Here is a 1,581-nt window from a genome sequence, read left to right as displayed (position 1 = left end):
CGAAACGATGCATCGACTAATTCGATTAACGTCCGAGAGTTACAAAGTAGAGTTCTCGCAGCTCTTATTTGGGGACCGGTGTGGGAAAAGCAGTTCGACCGCAGACCGATTCACGTATGCTTTTGGATAGACAATGCAAGCGCAGTATCATGGACACAGAGGCAGTGCAGCAGGCAGCCGCTGGCTCAAATCTACAACCGTCTTCTCTCGCTAGCGGAGTTTCAGTATTCTCTGGTGTGCACGGCACGGCACGTGCCTGGAGTGGAGAACGTGATGGCAGATGCGGGTTCCCGAGCCTGGAGCACTGACCATTCGTTATATAAATCGTGGACTAACTGGTCGTCTGAGTATCGGTGCCGCCGCCTTACGAGAATCTCTCTCGACTTTGGGATCAGTGTTGCGCTGTAGCGCCATTGCCAGCACTACCAGAACTACCTATCGAGTCCACTGGGAGCAGTGGCGAAAATTCGCTCGGTACATGAAGTGGTCGGATGGCTCTCGACGGACGAGAAGGACAACAGCACTAAGCTTGGACTGTTTGCGATATACTGTTGGTGCTACGGATGGCACACAAAACAACGTGGTAACCAGTACGGAACCATTCAACTGAAGTTGCCCAGCATTCGGTGGTACCACAAGACATACGCAGGCACCAAAATCAAACATTCTCCAGATTTCGACGTTCTCATGCGCGGCATTCAAAGGCTATCGGATCCGCTATTAAAAAGGCACCAAATTACACAGGCGTTTTACCGATTACTTTCCAGGCGCCTCGACTTCACTCGGCCCCGCAGTCGCTTATTGTGGGGAGCCGTCTTATTGGCATACTTTTTCCTACTGCGACGTTCGGAGTATTTGCTAGTCGAGTCGGGTCGACATGCGTTCTATCTCAAGGTTTCCAACGCGTACTTTTCCAGTCGAGAGGGGGAACGCGTTCCCTACAAGAAGGCGGTGGCGGTTACGATCGGATTAGCGGGCGCAAAGAACGATCAATTTGGACGCGGAGCGTGGAGAACTATGCATGCCACAGGAGACAAGGTGTTCTGCTCCACGAAGGCCCTGCATCATTTACAGCAAGCCAGGAAGGAGCTTGGATGCAGTTCTGCGAAGTACCTGTGTGTGAATCTTACGGGGGAAGAAGTGACATGGACATTCAAGACCCTGGCGTTGAACGTAGGCGTTTCACCCGATAAGTATGCAACCCACTCGGTTCGCATCGGAGGCGCATCGGCGCTGCTCAGTGGAGAAGCGGATAGCCTGGAAATTAATCTATTGGGTCGTTGGATGAGCCACAGCTACGAGGACTATCCGGTACTCGCACCAGATTCGGCCAGAGGACTATCGCGACGCATGATTTAGACGAGGTAAACGACCACGACCTGATAACCCAGATTGAATCCGTGCTGAGCAATTATTCTGTGGTGCCGCTCACCACGCCCTCAATCCGGGAACGGTGACGACAATACATGATTTGCCCCCGTACATATGGCTTGTGTATTGAAAAAGTAAAGCATATTACGTACATGATTATGAGAGCAATGGCTCGTTGGGAACGATGGAAAATATTTGATCTCGAAATGC

The 1,581-nt window shown here is 51.5% G+C and overlaps 2 protein-coding genes across 2 annotated transcripts; both read left to right on the top strand.

The window, feature by feature from the left end:
• Positions 1 to 116: 116 nt before the first annotated feature.
• Positions 117 to 270, top strand: PPTG_24793 (hypothetical protein; the record flags this gene model as incomplete). Its single annotated transcript, XM_008918558.1, has 1 exon — positions 117 to 270. A coding segment is annotated over one exon (153 nt), but the record flags the coding sequence as incomplete, so codon positions are not given.
• Positions 271 to 408: 138 nt separating this feature from the next.
• On the top strand, positions 409 to 1,359 carry PPTG_19900 (hypothetical protein; the record flags this gene model as incomplete). Its single annotated transcript, XM_008918557.1, has 1 exon — positions 409 to 1,359. A coding segment is annotated over one exon (951 nt), but the record flags the coding sequence as incomplete, so codon positions are not given.
• Positions 1,360 to 1,581: the final 222 nt, after the last annotated feature.

The sequence above is a fragment of the Phytophthora parasitica genome (assembly GCF_000247585.1).
Source record: "Phytophthora parasitica INRA-310 unplaced genomic scaffold supercont2.230, whole genome shotgun sequence".
In the NCBI taxonomy this organism is placed as follows: Eukaryota; Oomycota; class Peronosporomycetes; order Peronosporales; family Peronosporaceae; genus Phytophthora; species Phytophthora nicotianae.
The sequence above is the reverse complement of the archived record's forward strand: the minus strand, read 5'-3'. Positions and strand labels throughout refer to the sequence as shown.